The 23,639-nt window shown below is 51.1% G+C and overlaps 2 protein-coding genes across 2 annotated transcripts in view; one reads left to right on the top strand and one right to left on the bottom strand.

Annotated features, from left to right (window-relative positions):
* The window catches only part of COL17A1 (collagen type XVII alpha 1 chain), a 41,440-nt gene extending 24,364 nt beyond the window's left edge, over nucleotides 1-17,076 (top strand). The window contains exons 27-55 of the mRNA XM_052660953.1: nucleotides 144-179; nucleotides 789-851; nucleotides 2,074-2,109; nucleotides 2,382-2,453; nucleotides 3,181-3,207; nucleotides 4,142-4,177; nucleotides 5,954-5,989; nucleotides 6,228-6,308; nucleotides 7,541-7,576; nucleotides 8,097-8,174; nucleotides 9,072-9,125; nucleotides 9,442-9,495; nucleotides 10,124-10,183; nucleotides 10,525-10,551; nucleotides 10,850-10,882; nucleotides 10,959-11,033; nucleotides 11,343-11,393; nucleotides 11,856-11,981; nucleotides 12,500-12,637; nucleotides 12,966-13,034; nucleotides 13,319-13,438; nucleotides 13,956-14,045; nucleotides 14,145-14,255; nucleotides 14,605-14,751; nucleotides 15,014-15,352; nucleotides 15,846-15,983; nucleotides 16,198-16,260; nucleotides 16,413-16,493; nucleotides 16,859-17,076. Coding sequence (XP_052516913.1) covers nucleotides 144-179; nucleotides 789-851; nucleotides 2,074-2,109; nucleotides 2,382-2,453; nucleotides 3,181-3,207; nucleotides 4,142-4,177; nucleotides 5,954-5,989; nucleotides 6,228-6,308; nucleotides 7,541-7,576; nucleotides 8,097-8,174; nucleotides 9,072-9,125; nucleotides 9,442-9,495; nucleotides 10,124-10,183; nucleotides 10,525-10,551; nucleotides 10,850-10,882; nucleotides 10,959-11,033; nucleotides 11,343-11,393; nucleotides 11,856-11,981; nucleotides 12,500-12,637; nucleotides 12,966-13,034; nucleotides 13,319-13,438; nucleotides 13,956-14,045; nucleotides 14,145-14,255; nucleotides 14,605-14,751; nucleotides 15,014-15,352; nucleotides 15,846-15,983; nucleotides 16,198-16,260; nucleotides 16,413-16,493; nucleotides 16,859-16,911 — 2,330 coding nt within the window. The 3' untranslated portion in view covers nucleotides 16,912-17,076. The remainder of the gene's footprint in view (nucleotides 1-143; nucleotides 180-788; nucleotides 852-2,073; nucleotides 2,110-2,381; nucleotides 2,454-3,180; nucleotides 3,208-4,141; nucleotides 4,178-5,953; nucleotides 5,990-6,227; nucleotides 6,309-7,540; nucleotides 7,577-8,096; nucleotides 8,175-9,071; nucleotides 9,126-9,441; nucleotides 9,496-10,123; nucleotides 10,184-10,524; nucleotides 10,552-10,849; nucleotides 10,883-10,958; nucleotides 11,034-11,342; nucleotides 11,394-11,855; nucleotides 11,982-12,499; nucleotides 12,638-12,965; nucleotides 13,035-13,318; nucleotides 13,439-13,955; nucleotides 14,046-14,144; nucleotides 14,256-14,604; nucleotides 14,752-15,013; nucleotides 15,353-15,845; nucleotides 15,984-16,197; nucleotides 16,261-16,412; nucleotides 16,494-16,858) is intronic.
* Nucleotides 17,077-22,323: 5,247 nt separating this feature from the next.
* SLK (STE20 like kinase) overlaps nucleotides 22,324-23,639 on the bottom strand; it is a 57,311-nt gene continuing 55,995 nt past the window's right edge. The window contains exon 19 of the mRNA XM_052661008.1: nucleotides 22,324-22,470. Coding sequence (XP_052516968.1) covers nucleotides 22,324-22,470 — 147 coding nt within the window. The remainder of the gene's footprint in view (nucleotides 22,471-23,639) is intronic.

The raw sequence follows: 23,639 nt of genomic DNA, 5'->3' as shown, positions 1-23,639 counted from the left end.
CAACTTTCAGCTGACAGCAGCTTCCAGATACTATGGGACCTGTTCTGCAGCCAGGGTCCCTCTTGCTGAGTGAGATTCTTTTCCTTACTCCTGACTGATGCTTGCTTCCTCTACCCCTGCCCCCCTCCCCATGTTTATTTCAGGTGACCAGGGTGAGAAAGGACCCCGAGGCCTCACAGGTCAGTCCCACACAGGAATCTACGGTTACTTTAAAGACTTTTTATAAATCCATTGGATACTGTAAGTGGGGGATGGGGGGGGTGAAATACAGAAGCATCAGATAGAATCTCTGTCTAAAAACCTTCAGAGGACTTGCAGTCTAGAGTGGAGTATAAGCCAGCATCAGCAATATATGTTTGGGACAGAAAAGATAGTTTATGATTATCTCTGATTTTTTTTGAAGAATTTACTTGGAAAACTAAGTTTTTCCCAAAGTGGCAGACCCTTTACACTACTCATACCCCTTTCCTCACTTACCTCGTGCCAACTTGCATGATTGAAAGGAAAATAGTACTAGTGCTTTGGCCACAAGAGGTAGCTTTTTGTTGCCAAGGAAATGAGACTCATACACAGGCCCCTCCAGACCAGGCATGGCCTCTGGGCCAGTCCAGGCCTGCTGCCGGGGGTGGGAGGCCTGACTTTAGAGTGAAAGCAAACACCGTCCCCAGCCTCCGGTTGGCATGCCAGGTTCCTCTGGTGGGAGAGGTGGCAGGCTTCAGGGTGCCTGGCAGGGTGGCATGCTCTACCATGTTCAAGCTCCTCCATCACCTAGTCCACTTCCTTTGCAGGCGAGCCTGGCTTGAAAGGTTTACCTGGTGCCGTGGGTGAGCCCGGGGCTAAAGGAGCGATGGGTGAGTGTCTCAAAGCAGCACGCACCATGGGTCTGCACCGCTGCCATCGTTATCATGGCCCTAGAGCTGAGATCCATCTAGAGCTGTGTCTCCCATTCTCTAATCTGTCCATGCCTGGCAGAGACTCCATTTATAGTCTCTTCCTGGATCTGGGCATACTCTTGGGGCTCAGAGCTGCCACTGTCTCTGACAGCTTCTTACTGCTCTGAGGGTGGGGGGCCTTGGCAAGACATGGTCCATCCCCCTTCCCTGCCACCCTCCTCTGCACCCCCTCCACCCCCCAGTTCCTGCCTCCAAGGTACTCAGGTCCCTGGGGAGGACAGGCAAGAGCTGAGGTTCTTCAGAACCTGCAAAATTCTAGGCACAGCCATGATACTCCAGGGCTGGTCTCACAGCCAGATCGCAGGGTTCAGCCCTTCGGCCGACCCTTCCTGAGGGGCCTGTCAGCCAGGACAAGAAAGCTGGCCAAAGACCCCCCCATGTGGCCAGGCATTTGGCAACACGTCCTAGAAGGGTTTAAGCCCCACTGATGGGGATGTGGTGCCTTGATGATCTCATTCATTTAACAAACTATTAGGAAGTGCTGATGGAGTTCACAATTCTGTGGTGGGCAATAAGATGCTTTACCTCCCTCGAGGGGAGATAAAGCTTGTGCGGGGAGACGAGGGTCATGAGAGGTACAGGGTGCTCTGAGGAAACAGCAGAGAGAGAGTCTTCTTCCAACCAGAAGGAGGGAGGAAGGGGCTCTTCAGATGGTTTGAAAAAGTAAAGAAGATTTTAACCCCAGAGGCAGCCATATGAGTGAGGAAAGATGGAGAGGTGGCAAAAAGCAAGGGCTGGTCCCAGATGGACATGACTTTGGACAGAGGTTAGAATGATGCCTACAGCAGAGAAGACAAGATCTTAGAGGACACTGACCTCCAGGCCAACACGCATTGAGCACCTTGTGGAGGAAATGCAGTGGGGACCGTGGAAGAGCTCTCGGCAGGAAAAGAGGCATTAGGAGGAGAGGGCGGGGGAAAAGGAGGAGAGGGCGGGGGAAAGCTGTGCCCAGCAGTGCGACAAGGACGGGGCTTCTTCTGAGTCTCACGGCTGCAGGAGGGGCTGCGTGGGCTCCCCCCACCACCACCTAGGAGACAGCTTGCGAGGCTGTGGGGTGGTTGAAGGAGGAGTCCCAGGGAAGCTCCCAGAGTCACTGAAGAGTTTTGATCTGCTTTCCCAGGACCCGCTGGCCCCGACGGACATCAAGGCCCAAGAGGTTGGTCACGGAGCTGCTCTCCTCACTCCCCCACCTCCCCTGCCTACCCCTCCGAGCCCCGTCCACATCCCAGCAGGCAGCCCCCAGCCCCCCAGTCACAATGCCAGGGGGTGTACATCACAGGGAGGTGTGCACGGCCCGAGTCTCACCCCCTTCCTCCCTTCCATCTGCTGGCAAGTTATTCAGTAGAACTCAAGAGCCCCTAGCTCCCATGTGCAGGCCAGCCAGCTTGCCTAGAGGGAAAACTCTCCATGCGGCATTGCTCTCTCTAGGGGAACAAGGTCTTCCAGGAATGCCGGGAACCCGGGGCTTACCAGGACCTTCTGGGGACCCAGGGAAGCCAGGTAAAGAGCGGGAAGAGGGAGCTGGCTGTGCTGTGTGTGTGTGTATACCTTTCTGAGTGCATTTTCCTCCAGAAGCTCATCAGGAAAATGCTGGCTTGAGCCGGGCATAATGACTGTGGGTCCTGACAGCCCAGTCACACAACTCAGGAAAAAAGATCAACACCAAAAGCAAGGAGTTCTAGAAAGCGTCAAGGAGTCTCTTAAAAATGGCAGTTTATCACCACTCAGTTCCTGGTTCCTCTGAGCTCTCCAGACCTCCTCAGGCCATAGCTGGAACAGTCACCAGCGGCTGCCAGTCTGGGAAAAGAAGCGGCTGTTAGGGTCACCGCCAAAGGCCCAACAGGAGCAAGATCCCCAGAGCTGCAGGGGGACTAAGTCAGAACAAGAAAGCCATGAGGGCGGATGGCAGTCCTCCGGGGCCTGTGAGGAGCAGGGGGCCCCTGGCTCCTCTGGCGGGTGCACAGATGGGGAGCGCCAAGGAGATAGCCTAGGGGGCAGCATGAGAGTCAATGAGTGTGTGAACTTTCTGGGTCTGAGACCCCAAAAAGGCTAAGGACCATCCCCCAGTGGAGCAGTGGGTCAGAGAACTGCACATCACCCAGAGGGTGACGAGGACCCTGGAGTCCGGCTGCCCCACACACAGGGTTCGCCTCCCTGCACCGCTTCTGGGCTGTGGAGGGAGCTCCTCAGCCCTTCACCTCTCCTCTCCTGTCTTTTTTTTGCATAGGTCTCACTGGACCCCAAGGACCTCAGGGTGAGTTATTGGGCCACTCCCACCCCCGGCATTCTGCAGAAGCTTCTCCAGTCACCAGAGTGTTTCCATTCCTCCCCTCACCCTCCAGCAAGAATGGGTTCAGGTCATTTTACTGAGTCTGAAGAAACACCTTAGGCAGGTAAAAGACTCACAGAACAATCTAGAAAGGCACTCTGGAAGAGATGAGGTTAGATCACAAGCAAATTCTGTCTGCCTGAGCCTGGCCCCCTGTGGTGCAGGGACCCACCCCCACCCCACCCCCGCCCGCAACACACACACTCCCCCCCACCCTGTGAGGAGGCTCCAGGCTCAGAAGTTCTGTTAGTCCCACAGAGACCGCATCCTCCATGGCTTAGCAGGGAGTGGGTGTCGTGTCACGCAGAAGGGCCCAGCCTCTCTGGGACAGCCCCAGTGTCCATTCTGTCCAATAGCTGGAGCGTGTGCACCCACCTGGATCTGAGAAACTGTCGCCATACCAGCCCCAACCCCTAAAGGAAATTAGGCAGAGATGTAAAATAAAAGCAAACAACATATCCCCCAACAGTTCAGCGCACAGGGACTTGTTTCTAATGCTTCCTAGTGGAATGAAAGCAAGAGGCAATGTTATCAGATATATGAATATATCTGATATATCAGATATATAGCCCAGCCCCTACTCCCCGAGGCTGCAGGGGCTGGGATCCCCCACAGCAGGGTCCATGCACCTCTGCCTCCCTCCAGCCCAGCTGTTGCCCCATTTCCTAGAGATGGAGAAGGGCTCAGAGCAAGAAGCTGCCCGTGGGTCCGCTGGGCCCACGTGGAAGTCAGAGTCAGCTGGGCCTGCAGGCCTGCTGGGCCTGATTGTAGCCTTGCTGGGTGACCGAGTGCTAGGTGCCACCACAGGGAGACTGCTGGCCCTTCATCATCCTGACTCGCTTGTTTTCCATCACATCAGGGATTCCTGGTACCCCTGGCCGACCAGGAGTTAAAGGTAAGTGGTTTTGCAAACAAACTAGACAGTCACTAGTCGTTTTTGCAGGAGGCCCCTCTCTGGCAAGAGCCTGGATCAACAGTGGCATCTAGTGGCTTCAGAGGAAGGCTGGGAGGTTGAGGAGCCAAGGATTCTTCTGATCAACTAAGCCCTGAATCTTCAAGCCCCACTCTGTTCCCCACAGTCTAGAACCTCACTTTGGGGCCTGGGTTTCCCCAGCCTTTGATAAAAGAGGATCTGGAAGGATGCTGCCCCCACCCCTGAAGGCCTTTCCATCCCACCTCTAAAACACCCCGAAAGTGCTCCATCCCCTCACTTAGGCTGGTCCCCCCATAGTGTGACTCTTCCCTGGGACAGGTTTTATAATCCCCATAGACCTCAGTGTAACTGGGACACTGCCACCCCCTTTCTGAGAGGGAGCTTTCATTCAGGAGGGTCTCAGATGCTACTGAGAGGGCAAAGTCAGAGTTCTGGAGGGAGCATCCTCAAGACTGGACCCTTCCTCATAGGGCAACGCTAGCATCCGCCCCCAGCCCTGAGCCAGTCTAGGACAGGCGTTGCTCAGGGACGGTCCTCGCCTTCCGTCCCTGTGAGCCTACCATCCTGAACCCTGACATTCCATAGGGCTGCCCTCTGTCACCGTCACCTTGTGGAGACCTACTTTCCAGAAACTATTTCCAACAACTGGGTGGGGCCAAGGAGTTCTTTCGGGCACATCCCGGCCAGACACATCTCCGGGTCCACAGATCTGCTCAGGGAGAGGCTGGGATTCTCCAGGAGAGCCCCCCTGCCCTTCTCCAGGGGCTGTGGCTTTCTGTCCAGTGTGCACAAGAGGTGGACATTGTCCCTGCTACTAGACTGTGTTCCAACAAAAATAACTCAAGCACTTTCTCTTAGATTTGACCCCCAGGGGCTGGCAGGACACAAGCAGAGACCACCCCTCTGCTCCCCCCAAGGGGGAAATCAGCATCATCACCCCTCAGTGAGTGGATGACTGAATACCCACAGGCCTTGGGAAATGACCAGAAAGTTCCAGTCAAGGACTTTTCCATCCTCTACTTCACTCTCTCGGTTCTCTAGAATCTGTGGGTCTCCAGTCCACAGAGATTCCTCATTGAGATGGCCTTGAGAAAGTGTGAATCTGTCATCCCCTTCTTGGAAGTCTTCCATGCACATTTGCCCTTTCAACCCTCTGAAACACAAGGCAGAGAAGACATCTGTTAACCTTTACATAACTCGGGATTCCTCAGACCACAGATCCCCCGCCCCTTAACTCTGCACAGCCCCTATCCTGTCACAGGGAATTGGCACCTGAGGAGCATGGGACTTAGACTTGACCCTACAGGCTTACTACCTCTGCTCTTTGACCTCTCAGTACTCTTTCCACCTAAAGAAATTCCCAGTAAGAGCCTTCGATGCCCATGGTGGAAGAAGATAGACTATGGGAGTGGGAAAGACTCCTGAGTTGGCATATTCTGGCCTCATCAAAAGGCACACTCTCCAACACCCACCAGTGAAGCCCCTTTGCAGAGACCCAGCTTCCTCCCAAAGCTATTGTGAGCCAAGAAGATTGACACTCTGGCCTCCAGGGTCTCCTGGGCACAGACTGGTGCTTAATGCATCCTGCCTGTTCCCCTTCAGTTCATTCAAATGCCTTTAGCCTGAGGGTTAGAAGCCCAGGAGTGGGTCTCAGATGCAATCAGAAGCCTTGAAAATGATTTATTGAACCACTAACTGATCCTGGGACTGACCACTCTCCTCTTCCTCCCCTCCCAGGTGAACCAGGAGCTCCAGGCAAGATCGTGACTTCAGGTAGGCAGGCCCTGCAGAGGGTACTGGGCATCTGTCCAGGCTCCGTCTCCACACCCTCCACATCTGCAGGCTCGGTGCTTTGGGCAGAATGCAGTGCTGAGCTCTGCCAGTCAGAGGGAGGTGGGTGGGGGAATTTTAGAGGTGGTACTGGCCCAACCTGGCCCACAGCCTGGCCTGGTCCCTGTGCCTCTGAATGAGGAGAGTGGGGCTCAGCGTTGAACGTGCCTTCTGTTTACAGAGGGATCGTCGACTATCACTGTCCCAGGTCCCCCGGGACCTCCTGGAGCCATGGGACCTCCGGGACCTCCAGGAGCCCCAGGTCAGTCTGTTTTCTTGCTTTGCCCCAGGTCAGCATCAGGCTTGCTGACGTTTGACTACAGTAGCATTCAGTCAAATCTGAAACCTGGGTTGGAACCCAGGGAAGAATAGGAAGAGGCTGAGAAAACTCCTCCCCAACAGCCTGGTGAGCTCTGATTAATCCCCAGCAAGTATCCCAAGCCCTGTGTGTGCTTTGCTTCCATAGGGCCCCACAGCACCACTGCAGGCTCCAGCAGGTAAATGATGTGCTTAAGGCCACGCAGCTAAGAAGTAGCTGAGTCAGGGTTCGGCCCAGGTTCCTCTGCCTCTGGACCTGTCAAGAGTCTGTTCTCAAATTGTTGCCTCTTGGAAAACAACTTGATAATATGCATCAAGGGCAACAAAAATGCTAGGAGTCTATTTGAAGCAAACATCCCTTAAATTGTCCAACAATAATGAGATGGCTACAAAAATATGAAGACTTAAAAGAAAGATGTTTAAAGAGGAGAATACTCGATAACAGGCTTCCCCCAGTCAATAAAGAATCCACCTGCAATGTGGGAGACCTGGATTCTATCCCTGGGTTGGGAAGATCCCTTGGAGAAGGAAATGGCAACCCACTCCAGTATTCTTGCCTGGAGAATCCCTATGGACAGAGGAGTCTTGTAGGCTATAGTTCATGGGGTCGCAAAGCGTCAGACATGACTGAGCGACTTAGCACAGCATACTCAATCTGTGCTTGGTGGTTGCAACTACATTTTTATAAGAAAAAATTGTTGGAAGGAAATAAAACAAAATGCCTGCAAGTTAAAGAATTATGGGTGATATTTTTTCTATTTATCTAAAATGCCTGTTTTTTTTAATATCTTTTTCAATTATTTAAAATGTTTATGTGTAAATGAAATACATTATTTAACACGACCAGTGCAAGTATGGACCAGCCTTCTCTCCTGATAAACTCCAGTGACAGAGGGGACACTGTGGGTGTTTAGAAACCTCTAATCATCAGAGGACAGTGTCAGAGTCCTGCCCATCCCAGGGGCCCCAGTGCCTGACAGAGAATTTCTCAGCAGAACAGACCACAGGGCTGGTCTCAAATTGCTTATTGCTTTCAAATAAGCAAGCTGACCACTTTGGGCCGTGCCTTGTGAGGAAGCTACTTATATATCTAGGCACCTGCCTTTTCTTCAGTTCTTCTAGAACTCTGACCCTCAAGGTGTGGTAAAACCTATTCTTCCCCAACCCCATTTCCAGGCCCTGTTGGTCCAGCTGGTCTCCCAGGACAGCAAGGTATGTATCGCTCTGGAAGAATGCATAACCATAGGCTGTGGGGAGAGCTTCCTTCCCAGGGTGGAAATGTCCCCATCTTTAAATGAAGTGAGAGAGGTGCATCCTGGGAAGGGAGGCGAGGGGCCCCCCCAGCCCATCACAAGGCCCTTGCAAGGCCTCAGCAGCCAGAGAAGACACCTCTTCCCACCCCCTTCCATGTTTCTGAGGAGGTAGGGGTCCCCTAGAAAGGGAGATTGAGGCTCCTGGATCAGGATCAAGCTTAGCAATTTTCACAGGCCTCAGGCTTCTTGTGACCAGATCCTGAGAATCAGGTCACTGTCCAGCAACTTAGCCAAATATCCAAACTGTATCCAAAATACCATCCAGCTCCAGATCCTCCATTTCTTCCTGGGGTGTTTCTGATTCCCAGCCAACACTCTGGCCCCACCCACACTTGGCTCAGCCCCGCCCATCCTCAGCTCAGCCTCATGCTGACAGATTGTTGCGAGCAGTGACCCCCAACTTTGTGTCCTCCCCACAGGCCCGCGAGGGGAGCCAGGCCTGGCTGGCGAATCATTCATGGGCACCAGCAGCTCCATCTCTGAGGTCCTGTCCACCCGTGAGTACCACCGTTTTCTCTGGGACAGGTGACGAGCGGGGGGTGGGAGTGGGGGAGGCAGCCGTGCATGGGGGCCTGCAGCAGCTGCACCAGTGAGTCATCGTGAGCCCCAGTGTAAGGATGGCCGTTTCCGCCGAGACACAGTGCTAGCTGAGAGAGAGGAGAACAGAGGGGCTTTATCAGCCATGGAGATGAGTCACAGGCGATGACGCAGCTGTCAGAGAGGTTCTTCCAATTCCAGGAGGACCAGGGCCACATGGGGTGTCTGCACCGAGCCCTGTGGGTGTGATGAGAGGAGTCCTGGACCTCCCTGCCCAAAACAGCCACAGGGGTCCCTGGGTTCTCAGCCCGACTCGGCCTGGCAGGGCTGACTCCTGGGTCCTCCTGTTCCCCATCCTTTAAAGAGCCCAGGCAGAGATGTTGTGGGCCGCCCTCCTGGACACCTTAACAACAAAGACAATGCCTGCCCTCGTCCGGCAGTCGCCATGTGCCTGCCACTGTGGCACACTGAGTCTGTGCAACGCCCTGGTGATACAGGTCTTGGGCCTCTGGTTTACAGCAGAAGGAACTGATGCTGATAGAGCTCAAGATCTTGCCCAAGGTCACAAGCCAGCAGTGGTGAGGCAGGTCTTGAACTCAGGCTCTCTGACACCGAAGCTGTGCTCCTACTCATCACTGCCACACTGGCAACAGCCACCAGGGAGCTCCACTCAGCCCCACCCTACTCAGAGCCAAAGGCGCCTCTAGCCAAGGGTGTCTTGGAGGTCCCAGGCCATGACCCATGACCTGGTGTGGGGGTGTAAGTAGAGTTGCTGATGATCCTGGTGAGGGGTAAGGCTGGCAGAGATAGCAGTCTCATGACAGCTTTTACTCATTTCTGGTTTCTTCTTTCCACAGAAGGTATTGATTTACGAGGCCCCCCAGGCCCACCTGGACCACCTGGGCCACCAGGTGAGCACCTCAGGGATCTTTGGAAAGTGGGAAACCTTGGGGACGGGGCAGGGGCTCAAGGCACTTAGTAAGGAAGCAAGACCCTGGGTTCAGCATTGCCTCTTCCTTACCCTTTTCTACAAGACTGTCCATTCCAGGCTCCCCAGGACCCCAAGGCCCAGCAGCTGAGAGCTGGGTAGGTAGGAGACAATGGGACCAGAGCCTGGGCTGCTTCCCGGCTGGTTCTTAGAAAAGAGCTTCTCTGCTGCTCCTCCTGGGCAGAGGGTTCCTGGCCACCTCTTGGAATTAATAAGTCTTGGGCGGTTCTCTTATCTAGGGGAAGGCTTGCCAGGCCCACCGGGCCCACCAGGATCTCTCCTGACCAGCTCAGGTAATGCTGGGGAGTCAAAGCACTCCTGTTCCCTACCTGAGCCCCAGCCCCAACCCCTACACACGCTGTGGTCACGGGCATGTGGTCTTCTGACCTACTCTCCATGCTCCCTCCTTCTGACCTGCCACCAGGGATGTGTTTGCATAAACGCCATGCTACCTGCTGCCTGGAAAGAGGGTGCTGATGTCAACCTAGCCACCCTGAGAGCCCCTGGTGGCCCAGCCTGGGGGAGGCAGCTGATTCTGCCCTTGGGGAGCTTCTGGGCTGACTGGAGAGACCTAGTTCCTGTCCTCAGGGAGTCCAGTTCTGATAAAGTGGGCAGGACACATGCTCCTGAAATGAGATAAATGCTGACAGTAAAACACAGAAACATATGGAAATAAGTTTAGAGCAAACTTTAGCCCAGAACTTGTCCCTAGCAGAAAATCCATCCATCCACGCAGCAGCGTGTTCATTCCTTCTTTACTCTTACGTATTTTTCTATCCAACTTCCCGACCATCCATCCATCCATCCATCCATCCATTTGACCAATATTGATCGTCTGCAGAACGGCTGGTGCTGTTCTAGATGCTGCTCCCTCACAACCATCATTGCGTCCACACTCAAAGCTGTTTCTTCCCTCAACAGAGACCTTCTTCTCTGGCCCTCCAGGCCCACCTGGCCCCCCAGGCCCCAAGGGAGACCAAGGTGAGAGCAGTGTCTTAGGGGGCTTGCGAGTCAGTGTGCCCCTCTTTGGCCTGCTGGTGGCCAGAGGAATTTGGACAAGACTGGGCGAGCTGGGGCAGGTCTTCACTCTCCTGCCACATCCCATTAGGAGCTCAGCAGCTTGGAGCAGGGGCTGGGGGTTGGTCAGAAGCTCTGCAAAGCATATCCGCCTCTGCCTTGTCCTGTTGGAGGAGAGGTGTGGGGAGCCCCAAGCCCTGAGTCTGCTCTGGGCCCAGATCCCTGTCCCGCCCCCCTCCTCGGGCCCCTTGAAGTCACAGCATCTGGTTGGGACATGTCTCACAACTGTCTGCTTTCTCCCCCAGGCCCCCCAGGCCCCCGAGGACACCAAGGTACAGGGGAACTGGCCTCAAACAATCCTAGGGGGCGGGGGCTGACCTTCCGAGATCCCTGAGCTTCTGGGGTTTTGTCCAAATGAGTGATTAGAGGGTGGCTGTGGTTGAGAATTCTGTGCCTCCGTGTGCGTGTGTGCACGTGTCTGTGCGGCAGCTCTAGGTACTGCCCAAAGGCTGGTGCTGCCCCAGCCGTGTCATGAGTCTTAGGGAGCCTCGGGAGGGAGGTGGTGTCTTCAGCTGGGGCGTGGGGAGAGGGGGGCAGAGCTGACTGTCCCCTCTCTGCTGTGTCCCTCAGGCGAGCGAGGCCCCCCAGGGCTATCAGGCTCAGGTAAGTGCTGAGCGCCACCGTCCCCCCCACTGGAGCCTCTCCCACCCGCTGACTGCACTGTGTTGTTGGCCTCCAGGTGCCAGTTCTCTTGGACTCAACCTGCAGGGACCACCAGGCCCACCCGGCCCTCAGGGACCCAAGGGTGACAAAGGTCAGTGCAGGCAGTGGAGAGTGGGAACAAGGCTGGCTCCCAGAGCCTGAAGAGAGGGCAAGGAGTACTTGCTGGTGCTCCAGCCGTGGGAGGAAGAAGAGGCTGAAGAAAGGAGAGCCTGGAGGGAGAAAGGGACAGGGTTGGAGGAATACAGTCTCTGCCCAAGGAAGCTGTGGTATCATTCCAGAAATGAGACTGAGAAACATGGGACAGTTGTTGAGTCACAAGCTGATATAGTGTGGTTGAGCTTAACCAGGGGAGGCTTTCTGGAGGAGGTGATGCAAACAGCTTTCTTGTTTCGGATTCCAGGTGATCCTGGAGTCCCAGGGGCTCCTGGCATTCCTGGTGGGCCCTCTCGAGGTAAGAACCCAAGGTGCCCAAAATTCTTCTCCCCGTCTTCAAGTGAGGTTGATTGTGCCAATAAGGATATTGATTAACTAATTCATTCACTAATCCATGATTCAGTGTTAATGACGTACTTTCTCTACATGCTAGATTCTGAATTGCCCCTGAGGAGGTTACAAATTAGCAGGGGTGGGAGACAAGGATGCCTGTATGATAAAGATGACTAACAATGCCGATGACAGTGATGGCGAGAACAGGGATCGGGAGCTAGGGGTTCAGGGGCGAGGAGGGGTGTGTGGGCAGTGCACAGGTTGTTGAAGGAAAGGGAGGACTCAGCCTGGGAGAGCTCCTAGGAGCTCTCTGCCACTGTCCTAGTTCTCCTGAGAAAGACTCTCCTCAGACTGTGAAAGCATTGCCTGGGCTCCTTGGTTTGACCCCAGAGAGGACAGACCAACTCAGTGGCCTTCTCTCCTGCAGGGGGATCGTCATCAAGCACCATGTTCATGCAGGGTCCGCCAGGCCCACCAGGGCCCCCCGGGCCTCCAGGCTCCCTCAGCAGCTCTGGCCTGGAGATTCAGCAATACATCTCTGACTACATGCAGAGTGAGTGTCCCACATCTGAGTGGGGCAGCATGCGTGTGTATGTGTGTGCGTGTGTGCACAGGTGTGTGCTAGGAGTGCAGGTCCATGAGCTCCCTAACTCCCCCCTTCTCACACCTGCCCACACACATAGACTCGTACATGGACATAGAGCCCCAGTAGAGACTCATATACCCACACGCTTTTCCATGTGTGGCATACACACACACACACATTCACCCCTGTGTGCGTGCCCCAAACCGCATCCCTGCACGCTCCATGGAGGTGAGGGCGTGACTTCCACAGATTTCCTCACCAGAGCTTGGTCAGATGTCACCGACTGGGGTCTTGCTGGCCCACAGCCCTCAAGATCCACCTGGCCAAGCACAGACTCTGCCTCAGTTTCTCCATCCTTAACAAGGGGAGTCCAGGCTCCCTGCTGGACCTGCCTTGGCCCACGCGTGGGTTAGGTGCTCAGGTCACCTCTGTGGGGGAGACATGCCCTCCTGGGGACAGGCTTGACTTGATTTCTTTGTTGGCAGGTGACAGTATCAGGTCTTATCTGTCTGGAGTTCAGGGTCCCCCAGGCCCACCTGGTCCCCCTGGGCCTGTCACCACCATCACCGGTGAGACTTTCGACTACTCACAGCTGGCCAGCCTCGTCGTGAGCTACTTACAGAGTAAGCCTCTTACCACCCCTGTGATGACAAGTCTCCTCCCGGGTCCACGGTCATTCCTGGAGCCTCGTCTCTTAATTTACTGTTTGCTTTGCCCTTTTTGTGAATGTTATGTTCAATGTTGAATTCATAGTAATCAGGCTGCTGGATCTAGCATCCAAAAAGGTTTGTTCAGATTAAGAAAAACAGAAATTATAAATATCCTGCCAATGCCCCATTCATTCATTTCCCCCCAAGGGAAGCAGCTGGGTGACCAGGCCTTTGATTCTGGAGTTATGAGGGCACTGCTTCAGTATCAGTGAAGCAGGTGACCCGGTTTCCTTCCCCACAGCTTCCGGGTACAGCATCGGCACATCCTCCACCTCCATCTCTTCTGAAGACATCCTGGCTGCGCTCCGGCGTGAGTTGCCTGAGCGGGCAGCGGGGGTCGGGGGGCTGGAGGGCGCCCTTCTCTCCTGGCTGACTTACCAGGCACACTTGGTGGTCCCTCGGGACAAGGAGCCACTCTCACTTTGCTCCCAGCAGTCAGCTGGACAGAGGGTGTCAGTCTCCCCGAGGGATGAGTGTAGCAGGTACCCCTTCAGCTACTGGCAGCTTGCCAATGTCCCAGCTCACACATCACTCGGGCCGGTCTGCAAGGAGGCCAAGCTGGCTGGTGGTCCATGGCGCCTCCTCTCCTTTCAGGCGATGATGTGCGTCAGTATCTACGGCAGTACCTGATGCCACAAGGAGCCAGTGGAGATTGGTTCCTCCAGTCTCTGGATTATGCAGAGCTGAGCAACCGCATCCTCAGCTACATGTCCAGTGAGTGTCTGCCTCCCTGGCAAGGGGGGCAGGAGGGCCTGGGTGGCCATGCAGGGGCTAGACATCCCTGACCCTCTCCCACTAGGCTGCACCCAACCCAGAGGAGGGGTGGTATTCAGAGCGATTCAAACCTGTGCCCCAGAGCTGGTCACAGAGCCTGGCGAGGGAAGCCAGAGCAAGTGCCCCGGGCACTGTTCTGCAAGGACTGTGCACACGACTCACATGCACACTTCTCTAGACACACACCCACCTTTACATGCACACACGTGCACATGCCCAGCAGGATAGAGCTGACCTGCACTCTTCCCCAGCCTCAGAGTCCCTCCTCTGCAGTGTCCTTACCCAGTATCTCACACCTGCGTCTCTGCCAGTCTCTCCCTACGGCCCCTCTCACCACTTTCCTGGCCCCTACTTCCATTCAACTTGCTTCCATCCGGCTTCCTCTCTGACATGGTGTTTCCACCCTCCATTCCCTGCCTGACCTGCATCCATCACAACTTGGGGTTTTGTTCCTCAGGCACTGGAGTCAGCATCGGGCTTCCTGGCCCCCCCGGGCCCCCAGGCTTGCCGGGCACATCCTATGAGGAGCTCCTTTCCTTGCTCCAAGGTAAGGCTGATCAGGGCCATCTGATCAAGTGCTTCAGGGCGGAGGGCAGAGCCCCTCGGCCCAGGCATAACTGATCCTTGCTCTTCCTCGGTGTCTCAGGGTCTGAATTCAGAGGTATCGTTGGGCCCCCAGGTCCCCCTGGGCCCCCAGGGCTCCCAGGCAGTTCATGGTCCAGCATCAGCATGGAGGACCTCTCATCCTACCTGCAGAGTAAGGAGTGAGGCAGGCGAGCTGCTCTCAGCCCTGCAGGGGGAGATGTGGCGGGGTGGGGTTGGGGGAAGACTGTACTCCGAAGTCACGAGAGCACTGGGTCCAGCAGGTGCCCAGGTGCCCAGCTGGGAGCTCCGAGGCCCAGAAGAGCTGGGGGAGGGGGTGTGATGTGGGTTGAACGAGGCTTGGGGCTGGGGGTGGAGGGCAGTGGGGAACACTCACTCTGGAGGAAGCCAGGACCCGGGTGTGCGGGTCTCCCTCTGCCTCCTTCTGGGGGGGCCCAGGCTGGGAATTCAGTGGTCCTGGCAATGGATCCCTGATCCTTCTCTGTCTCTTGCTTCCTGCTCAGCTGCCGGCCTGTCATCCATCCCAGGCCCTCCTGGTCCCCCAGGCCCCCCAGGCCCTAGAGGGCCCCCGGGCATCTCAGGAGCTCTGGCGACATACGCAGCTGAAAACAGTGACAGCTTCCGGAGTGAGCTGATCAGCTATCTCACAAGTAGGTGCCCCTGACGTCCCTGTCCCTCCTCTGTCCCCTCTCCCACTCTGGGCTTCTCTCTGTGAGAGAGTGGCCGGGGTTTGAAGGGCCTGGAGGCTGAACACCTTAGCCACCCCAGCAGGGGAAGTCCGGCTTCTTCCCAGCACACACTCCACTCGGTGTGAGTTCACATCCTGCTAAAGGGTGTCAAGAACTGCCCCCAGCTCCCACTTCTTCCTCCCCCCCAGACCCAGCTCCCAGTAATGCCGCTTCCTCCCCACAGGTCCTGATGTGCGCAGCTTCATCGTTGGCCCCCCGGGTCCCCCCGGGCCCCAGGGCCCCCCCGGGGACAGCCGCCTGGTGTCCACGGACAGCTCCTACAGCCGGAGCGGCAGCTCCTCCTCTTTCAGTCGGGACACCTCCTATAGCTCCTCCATGGGCATAGGAGGAGCCAGTGGAGGCACCCTGGGCGAAGGGGGAGCCTTTGGCATGGACATGGGCCGAGGCTACGGGGCCGTGCCGGAGGGTGGCATGTATGGCGGCGATGGCAGATTCGGGGCTGGCTTTGCCGGAGGCCTGGATTACAATGAGCTGGCTGTTCGGGTGTCAGAGAGCTTGCAGCGTAAGTGGGGACACAAAGCCTCAGCGGTGTGGGGTTGGGAGCATGAGAGCATCTCCACACTGAGGAGGACAGCAGTCCTGGCATCAGATGGGCGGGGACTGAAGACAAGCGTGGTTCAAGCGGCCCAGTCAGCACTGCAACCTGTGCTGCAGGGAGCAGAGAAGCTGGGGGTCGTTTGTTTCCCCTTCTTACTTGTGCTTCTCAGAAGTGTCTGACTATGGAGGGGGGCTGAGGGAAGGTTGGTGGCTAAGCCCTTTCCCCTTGTGGCTTACCAATACAACTATGTAGTAGTAAAAGGCCTGCAATATAAGCCCTTGGAGGTGGAGACCTGTCCATCAACACGGGAGACAAAAGCAGTTGCAGGGCTCTTTCCTCGCTGCTGCATAAGAGTCAAAACTGCATTGGGAGTTAGTCAGAGGGCCTTGTGCTCCCACCTTGAAGAGGGGGCCGGTGACCCCTACTCCCTGTGCCCACCACACTCTGTGTTTCACAGGTCAGGGTCTGCTCCAAGGGATGGCCTACACGGTGCAGGGACCCCCAGGCCGGCCTGGGCCCCAGGGACCCCCTGGCATCAGCAAGATCTTCTCCGCCTACAGCAATGTGACCGAGGACCTCATGGACTTTTTCCGAAGTAAGGGTAGTCCCCATTTACCTTCCCCAGACTTACCTTGCTGCACAGTCTCACGAACCAGAGTCACTGAGAACACCTGAGATGCTAAAAAGCTGATAAATTCTAAACTTTGTTTTCCTCTTACAAGTCCAAACTCTACCACTATCAACAAATCACTTTACTTGCCAAGCACCAGGGTGATCTCTAGTCTAAGGCCCGTTTCTCCCCCTTGCAGCTTATGGAGCCATCCCAGGACCCCCTGGGCAGAAGGGAGAGATGGGCATCCCTGGACCCAAAGGTAAATGGTGGCTGAAACAGCCACCTGTGAAACGACCACCCGTGGGAAGCAGCTCCCTCGCCAGGGCCATGGGGGAGTGCGTGCAGCTCCTCCTGGGGGAGGAGCCCTGTACTACCGTGCCCCCACTTAGCTGTGCCCCCCTGTCCTCCTAGGTGAGAGGGGCCCTGCTGGGCCACCAGGTCGGTCTGGGCCACCCGGCCCTCGAGGGCACAAGGGAGAAAAAGGAGACAAAGGTAAGGCTCACAGCTACAGTTTGGGTTTCTGGAGGCCTGGGAGACAGGCCGCATGTTCCACAGCAAGCCTGAAAATCTTAGGCAAATGCCAGTTATTAAAAGGAGACACTGCCAACAATGTCAATTGTGTAACAATCAAGTGAACCACCAGGGGGGAAGGAAGGAGAGCGTCAGTGCAAGGAGGAGAGGGAAAACCAGGCTGGTAATGAAATGGGGAAACCCATTTAAATCAATTGATAGTCTTACAGAAGAGTTCATCTTTCAAGCCAGTTTTGCAGTGGCCACAGTTGCTGTGATTACCCAAGAGAAAGTCCCCACAGACTGCAAGACATTTTCTAACTTCCTGTTCACCGTCCCACTTCTAGGTGACCAAGTCTACACCGGGCGGAGGAGGAGGAGCATTGCCGTCAAGCCATAAGCAACCCATGGTGGAACAGCCCCCTGGACCAGTTCTTGCAGTGGCTTACGGCACTTATGTCAAGACCTCTCCAGAGGGTAAAAGCTGGAGTCTCACTGTCTTACCGACACAGCAAATAGTCAGCTAGAACCCTTATCTTAGTCTGGGACAATGTGTATGTCTGCAGAATTCAGTCCAAGATACACAGTCTGAGACAGCTTCACAGGGTGGACTCGGGAGTGGCCATGTGCGGTGTTGTAGGATGAGGCCGGTCTCCCTGCTCTCCAGGCCCGAGCGCCTTGGTTTCTTTTAACACCAGCCTAGGAAAGCCAGATACATAAAAGCTGTTTCAGGAGCCCTTGAGCTTTTCCTTAAAAACAAGCCCAGAAACTGGAAGATGGGATTGGGGTACCACTCGAGGGGGCTGTTTGGTTAATGCTGCAGGGCTGTGCTCCCAGCTCCTCCCTCTCCTCTCTACCCTGCATTCTCTAGTCATAACAAACAGAATCGGCTGGTTGAGAAGAAACTCTTGCAACTGAAAACATTAAGAAATCTACTTCCCTTGAAGGTGGTGACAGGGTCTCTACTAGTTACTTCTCACTGTGCATCACGTTTCCACTCACTTAGGAAGTTTGATCGCAGCTATGCTGTCCCGTAGGCCCACACTAGAGCTGATAGTATGTTACACTGAACTAGGCTGTGGCAGACAGGAAGAGGAAGGGCAAGGGGCAGAGGAGAGAAGGGGAGGGGAGGGAGAGCAGACTGCCTGCCGGGAAGCCAGCACCCCTGCTCTGCACCTAGGAAGCGCGTGGGGGACTGGGTGCAGTTGGTTTGAAAGCACTTTTCAATGTCTATAAACATTTATGTGGTCTGTTAGATGAAGAGTCATTTCAACTGCAAAATCTCCAATTAAAGGGCTTTTTTCTTTTTTAACATTATGTTTTAATGTGATCTATCTAACCAAAAACTAAATAAATAAAGGTGGGGGAAAGAAGGAAGAAAGGAAAGGAGGAAAAGAAGGCAAAGAAAATAGTTTTTGTTTTATTTTGATGTTTTACTAATGAAAACTTACTATGCATAATGAATGACTGCATCGTGCCTTTTTCATATTTTAGTTTTACCTAGAGGCTGGACTCAATTTGTTTTTGTAATAGTAGCCTTAGAAGCTCAAGTATTCATATCCCCGTTAATGATTCTTATCTTAATTAACCGAACTTTTGAGTTTTGTCCTAGTTGAGACTTACCCATCCAAGCTATCCAAAAGTCTTCACAGAACCTGACACCCAAGAGAAATAGGGTAAAAGCCCTAAACTGCTAACTTCTCTGAACAGAACCCAGATATGAGTTATATCCTCAGCTGGATGGCAGTGGGTCTTAGCCTCTTTTGTTTCATTAAAAAAAAAAAAAGTCAAGCGTGAGCTCTGCAGTATGCAATACTCCTGGATTAGAAAATGACACACTGTGCCTCCCTCCAGCCAAGCTGACCACTCGCCAGATGATGCTGCCTAATGTCTGCTGAATCTCACATAACATATTAGTGATGAAAAAACAGGTTATTTTAGCAGACGTGAGTCATATGGTTTGTGAAATGTTTGAGAAAAGTAATCTATTTCAAGGGAAAAAAAGGACATTAAAAGAGAGGTGTATATATATATATACATATATGTTGATGGAAATATTTTAAGCACCACTCAAAGGAGGGGTTTGCTTGACAAAAGACACTCCCTCCAAGTTAGCAGTGAAAAGGACACTCGTGTGTGGTGAGTAGACAGTCTGGAACAATAGTACCTCTGATTGTCCCAGTCATACGATCTGGAGAACTGCAAGCTTTAAAATACAGCTAGGATTTTTAAAATTGCTACAAAACATTCTCACGCAGGACAATCTAGTTTCAAAGAGTCTCAATAAAAGACTGCTTCCCAAAGTAGATTAAGAAATAACTTTATTTTTCATTTGTCAATCCCATGATTGAAAAGACATGTTGCTCCCAAACAGACAAGAGGCATTTTCTAAAACAAATTCTTTCTGAGAAATGTAGCTTGTGGAGTTATTACACTGCAAATCAGAGAAGGATCACCAAAAGCTACAGCCAACATTTAACAGTGGTGTAACCCTCTACCCCAAGCTGAGGAGCAGAAGTTTTAAAGCTATATCAAAACCATGTCGGCCACAGGCTAGCAACAAGAGTGGCATTAATTGTTGTGCCTTCAACTTAAGAAAAGCACTGAAAACATCCCGTTTCCTATAAAAGATCATTTCCCAGAAAAGACGGATTTATTCAATCAGAAGCCTATTGGAACTGGAACTAAAGAGCTCTCCTCCTCCGCCTCAGTTTTACATTTTCCTTTAGTCAACAGTATCTCGAGCTAATCAATCGTTTGACAGAATCTGGCTTCTCAGAAGAGCCTCTGTCATTTCAGCACAGGGTGGAATGGGGAAAACTGTAGTTACAAGGGAACTAGGAGAGTACAAAAGGACAGTCACTTCTGAAACTCACTGATGCTCAAGAAATCAGAGGCCCTCTGTGACAGTGAGTCTCATATGCCTGAGAGCTTTGTGCTTGAGGAAACACTCCTTAGAGGTAGCTCTGGTTCTAGTTTATATTTAATTACAATTTGCTGCATCCTGTCACAGGGAAGTTTTAACATTTTCAGCAAGGTATAAGCACTCCAAATTTCCTCTTTACCCACCCTATAGCTTCCCCACAGAAAAGGGTAAGAAAAAGCTTAACTGACTCCATAGAGTTATAGCAGCTAATTCAGCAATTCACACCTAACCATGGATTGACAGGACTAGGAAAGGCAACCTGGTGCAATGAGCTGCATGAGCTAGACCTGCAGAAGTGTGGTGGCCAGCACGTCCACAGCACGCAGGGACGGGGGCGAGGCTGAGCAACCACGGGGCACGCATGGAGAACTGCTTTCACACATTTCCTAGCACATTCTGGCACAGCAACAAAATCACCAAATCAGGAACGGATTTGACTGCACTCTTCAATTTCAAAGGCGTCTTTGCCCCTCCCCAACCTCCTATGTACACTTCATGGAAGAGAGAAAGACTACTCTTCTGTATGTGAATACAGGGCCCGGCAGGAAGGGGGCAGGGATGGGCACAAACAGCACGGTCTATAACAAAACACTTTTGGAAAAGATTTATGTAACTCTAAGTATTAAAACGAAGGTTTTACCTCTACATATGTATCATTCTGTAGTCCTGCTCCCACATGAATATGGTCTGGTCATATTTGAAAGAGAACTCGAGTGTGAACAAGGAATCCAAAGGGTCATTTCACAGAGATGCAAGAGCTGCTAATAAACTTAGCAGAGGGTCAATCCTTCTACTCTGAGCCTCTTTCCTTTATTCAATTCTCTGAATGTCAAGTTGAAAGGAATAAAAAGAACCAAATATTCAGACCAATTAACTATGAGCCATAAGCTATTCAGCACATAGGATATCACTTAAATGATACTGAAAAAATGTCTACTGTACTGCCTGAAGTATTCATTTTTTAAAAGTCAATACACTGAAAATCTCAAAGGAGGAAGTGGTATGAGAACCTTCTTCCTCTCCTTCAAATAAATCATTAAATACACTGGGTAACATTATACTGTCATTTCTATCATAGCAATATAAACAATTTCCATCATCCTGAACATTATAAAGATATATATATATATTTTTTAAAAGGCTTTCAAAACATTTTTCAGTCCAGCATTTGAGAATAAAGCGTTAAAAGTTTTGTATACAGTAACACATTCATGTGATAAGTGTATGAATTTACAACCATACATAATATATATATGTATATATATTTATATAAAAAACAAACTTGGGCAGAAGTTAAGGCTACCTACAAAGTTGTCCAAGTAAATTATGCTTGTCAAAACAATTACAAAATTAAAATCACATGCATTTTTAAATCATCTATAAACCACTGACAAAATAAGGTTCGGCATTCAAACTTTTCAAATTAACTGTAAGAAAGTGCTACAGATATTTACATTTTCTTAACATGAATCAGTGTTCCCACAAAGTTTCATTTGCATTTTTCACCAGCCTCAACTGTAACATAACTAAAAACTGACATTTCTACAATTTGGTACCTAGCACTCATTAATAAGCTGCAAACAGCAGGCAGCAAGCTTCATCTACAAATGTGCTGTCTCACAACCTCAAAATATGGTTTGTAATACTGTTTGACCTGACACGTGCTTGAAAATCTAACCCTCAAGAGGGACTAGAGTGAACATTTCATTAATAATTACACATATCAAGCAACTACAGGATAAAGGTTTCAGGACTTTCCCACTCAGATCATGTAAATAATTTAAACATGGAAAAAACAAAACCAAAATATGAATGACTTTATCTTAAAACAATAAAAAGTCATTGCTGGTATTTGCCTAAATATTTTATTTAAATTCTTCCTTCAAAATTACTCTGAACAAATGCCTCTTTTGAGATTAATTTCAGAAAAATATACTCATAAATATAACTCAGAGCCTGCCAGCCTATGAGAGAATTTTAAACAGAATTTGCTAAGATGGGAGAAGCCATTTAACCAGCTCATGTATTACTTCAGGAAATAAGCTGAGCTAGCTAAATCTATATTTTTTTAATTTGGTGAGTTTTATATTTTCAATTTGGACGTCTAGCAGCTACCTTTTATGTTTTCATCTTTCCAACTTATACTTTAGGATGAAAATTTCTATCAAATGGTAATACGAGCAAGATTTAAAAAACAGTAATGCTTAATGCTAAGGGTGTTCTGTCCCTGTTGAATCAAAAGGAGCAAATGCTATTTTAGACTGAATTGAAATTTAGTGTTTTAGGCACTATTTTATATAATAAAGCTAGCACCTTAGTTATTAGTTTATGTCTAAACAAGTGATTATTTTAGACAAATTACTGAAATAATTTTTGTCTTTTAAGAGTCCAATGCTAACATTTAAAGATAATAGATTTATTTATTGAATCAATATCATATTTTGAGCAACTCAAAATTTTTTCATGAGAGCTACTTACTCCCCAAAATTATTCCAATTCTCCACAGTGTAGAGAGCTTCAATTATAGATTTTAGACATCACTGAGAAGTTAAGTCATGTAAAAAGATATTTACTAATACTTAAATGACGTAACAGTTTTCTTTAAATAACTTTCAGGTAACAGTATCTAAATAACACAATTTTTAAGAGTATATACAAAAATCACCTTAGGGAATTACTGCAAGATGCTACTTTGCCAACATGGCCCAGCATCTGTCTTAGTTCCTTTCCCTTCATCATTACTAAACAAGTAAAACAAACAAAAAACACCTAGAGGGTGAGGCAGGTGATTGTCTTCGTGAGCTCTCTGATAGACTATGGCTAAAGATGAAGAGAACAGAATGACGTACTTAAAAGCCAAACCCAACCACAGCATGCTTCCCATTGTTATGATCCAGTGGAATGCAAGCTGGGAATAGGGTAGAACTTGGAAATCCGGCTCTGTGTCGATGGGTTAAGGCATTCAGACTCCCCGGTCATTTTAAAGAACACTTCCTGTTCCTGTAGTTTCCTAGCAAACTCTTCTTCCAGTGTCTTAAAAAGGAAGGGAAAAAGAAATAATGCACTAGTATTACAAATAGAATTTACTCTGCAACAGTCAAGATAAAATTTTTATTTGCCCCAAAGTCTTTGTATGTTATCCTAACGAAGAAGACACTGTTCAACAGCTAGGACCACAGGCTGCGCAGCTCTGGGTTCAGGTCTTGGCTCAGCCACATGAAACTTCAATGACTTCTCTATATTACAGAACCATCTCATTCTCCTGCTGTGAAACAGCGATAACACCATCTACCTCACTGGGTTGTTATATGAGGATTAAATGTGTTAATAACGCACTAAACCCATATTAGGCACTCAACAGATGGCACTTATTATTAACTACTGTCTGTCTCTTCCACATGGAACTTCAGCATTTTCTATTTTTTATTCTGATTGCTGATACGCATGTCTTCTCTTCCACACTGAACCACAGATTAAAGGTAAGACCTACGGCAGATTCATCTTCACACACAGTGTGGGACAACTATGTTAAGTACTTGCTAAGTATCTGAGGTAATCAGTTACTTTGTGGACAAGTGACTCAGGAGAAGTCCTGCTGCAGAAAACAAAGTACAGGAAAAGACGGAAGGACACAGGAAAGTTTCTCAGGAAGACCGTGAGCTTGGTTTCACTGGAAAGAGAAGAATTTGACAGACAGGATGGGGAAGACACCCCAGGCAGAGTGAGCTGACACAGTGCAGAGGCAGCAAGCTGGAGCTGCTCTGAGTAACGGTGAGCACACCCAGCACTGGACCAGGAACTGGGAACAAGGTGGCGAGCAGGAGGCAAGTCTGGAGGGCTGCCGTGGCCAAAGTGTGGCAACGTGAAGGCTTCAAAGTCCAAGAGAGGAGTTCACATTCTGTTCTGATGAAACTAAAGATTTACCAATACCACGAAGACAGCATCAGAGATGCTCCTGAGGATAAACACTGGTGACGGCAGCCAAGGAGGAAGAGAGGAAAGGGAACAAGATCCCAGATGGGCCATTAGGACATTACCAACAATTTTAAGAAGGAAGACAGCAAAGGGAGAGAAAGATTAGGAAATGAGAGTCCAGGTTATGTGTTATTTGCCTGAACGTGGGGTCTGGTAGAAATGAAAGATAGTTGAGCTTTCTAGCCTAGCTGCCAGTTAAGAGGACAGGAATATTGGGAAGAACACCC

The sequence above is a fragment of the Budorcas taxicolor genome, chromosome 23 (genome assembly GCF_023091745.1).
Source record: "Budorcas taxicolor isolate Tak-1 chromosome 23, Takin1.1, whole genome shotgun sequence".
Classification (NCBI taxonomy): Eukaryota; Metazoa; Chordata; class Mammalia; order Artiodactyla; family Bovidae; genus Budorcas; species Budorcas taxicolor.
Note: the sequence above shows the minus strand (reverse complement) of the source record. Positions and strands in the feature narration are given on the sequence as shown.